We start from the raw sequence: 1,706 nt of genomic DNA on the forward strand, positions 1-1,706 counted from the left end.
GGAAATATGCCTGCCTGGGTGGGTCTTGATCGGTTAAGACACTGATAAATATCAATCAGGATTTCTTAGAAGGACAAAGAAGACGGTATATGTAATGTAAGATTACAGAATAGAAATGAATGTATTTTTCGATATTAAGAATGTACAAAACAATTCTCTATAAAGATATATCATAAATCATAAACCCTTTGAATGTATCTTTTCTTAGGTATCGTCCGTATAAGTTGGAGGAAGAGGAGCATCCGCTGACCCTAAGCATCAGTGTCAATCAGTTAGTAGGATTTACTTTTGAACTGATTTTGTCCTTGTGGTCGATGCACATAGGATGGCAGGGCGTGCGTGCTGAGGAGTTCACTTCGCTTAGGAGGGATGTTGGCTTGCAACAGCGGGAGGTCATTCCTTCGACCATGACAAAACGTACCCAACAAGTGCCTGTCTCTGCTATCTACCAACTCTTACAAGTGAGTTCTCTCCGACGGTTTGTTAAGTTGATTTTATGTATTAAGGAATGATAAGCATGACAGAATATGAGGAAATTTTTTATTAACTTTATCTTTCCATCAAGTGTGCTATAGTTACTTTGTCAGACCTAAGTTTTTTTTTCTGAAACAAAATGTATATTACTTACCATAATAACTATTCTCCTTATGGCAGACTCACCCAGAATTAATGGTGTTTAACGGTAATGAACAATGTGAACCAGCTTGGGAGCTGGATGAACAACGACCCCACTTTTCTATGGAGAGGTTCAACTTCTACCTTACTCGTGGTATTGTGGATGGGCGTCTATCTCCTTCGAGCGACATTGTCGACATTCGAGATACTCCGTCACCTGACGGCGGTAGTGGGTGTCCTGCAGCGAGTTCTACTAAGGCTGTTGTGTTCCCTGTGGCTAAAAACCGCCAAAGTAAAACTGGCCTCAAACATAATAAAGAAAATAGTTACTCAAACAAATCGCTCGATGAACATAAAAACCATCCAGAAAATGAATTTAAATTCAGATCTCCAGCACCAAAATTCCAAGTCCAAAATGCAAATGAAACAAATGGCGTAGAAATAAAAAACGATCTTTCAAAAAAAAACACAGACAGAGGATAAGAAAGAAGAATATAAAAAAACTTGAAGAAATGGAAACTTCTGAAAAAATACCTTCAAATACTGAAAATGGAACTATAAACACAGCCAAAGAAAGCACACACAGCAGGGCTGGAATAATGAAAAACACAGAAGAAATACTGAAAGATCAAGCAAAAAGACTCGGTGAAAAGGAAACAGAAGGTGAGAATAATAGAAAAATAAGAACAGACCGACTAAGCAATATCACCGAGGGAAATCAAGAATCGGGCAAGAAACAGAAGCGTGTAGAGCAACCCGTTGAAACAAGAATGAATGGGGACAGTCACGGAAACAAAAATCCGTTAGTTCGTCAGAAATGTGGCCCGGAAGAAATCAGTGCAGAAGAAAGACTGGACGTCATTATGAACCTGACGCCTCCCAGCCAGTTTCAGGACTTGTAATAATCTCTGCAGCCGTTGTGTAACAAGTAGGGATAAAGTTCATGTTTCTACTGAAACTGATTAAGATCGTTTGTGTTATTGTAAAGCCCGAAAATGATAATTTATTGCGTAATGAGAATTATTACAATTCATTAAATTCCATACATACAGTTTAGTCATAGATTTGTCTTCTCACTATAACATCCATTG

General features: G+C 38.3%; 1 protein-coding gene across 1 annotated transcript; it reads left to right on the top strand.

Moving 5' to 3' along the window:
* The first annotated feature begins 55 nt into the window (after nucleotides 1-55).
* LOC119586418 lies at nucleotides 56-1,671 on the top strand. The gene is made up of 2 exons (XM_037935140.1): nucleotides 56-461; nucleotides 655-1,671. The coding sequence occupies exons 1-2, from the start codon at nucleotides 315-317 to the stop codon at nucleotides 1,096-1,098; spliced, it is 591 nt and encodes a 196-aa protein (XP_037791068.1). The 5' UTR covers nucleotides 56-314; the 3' UTR covers nucleotides 1,099-1,671.
* The last annotated feature ends 35 nt before the right edge of the window (nucleotides 1,672-1,706 follow it).

This window comes from Penaeus monodon, chromosome 21, assembly GCF_015228065.2.
Source record: "Penaeus monodon isolate SGIC_2016 chromosome 21, NSTDA_Pmon_1, whole genome shotgun sequence".
In the NCBI taxonomy this organism is placed as follows: domain Eukaryota; kingdom Metazoa; phylum Arthropoda; class Malacostraca; order Decapoda; family Penaeidae; genus Penaeus; species Penaeus monodon.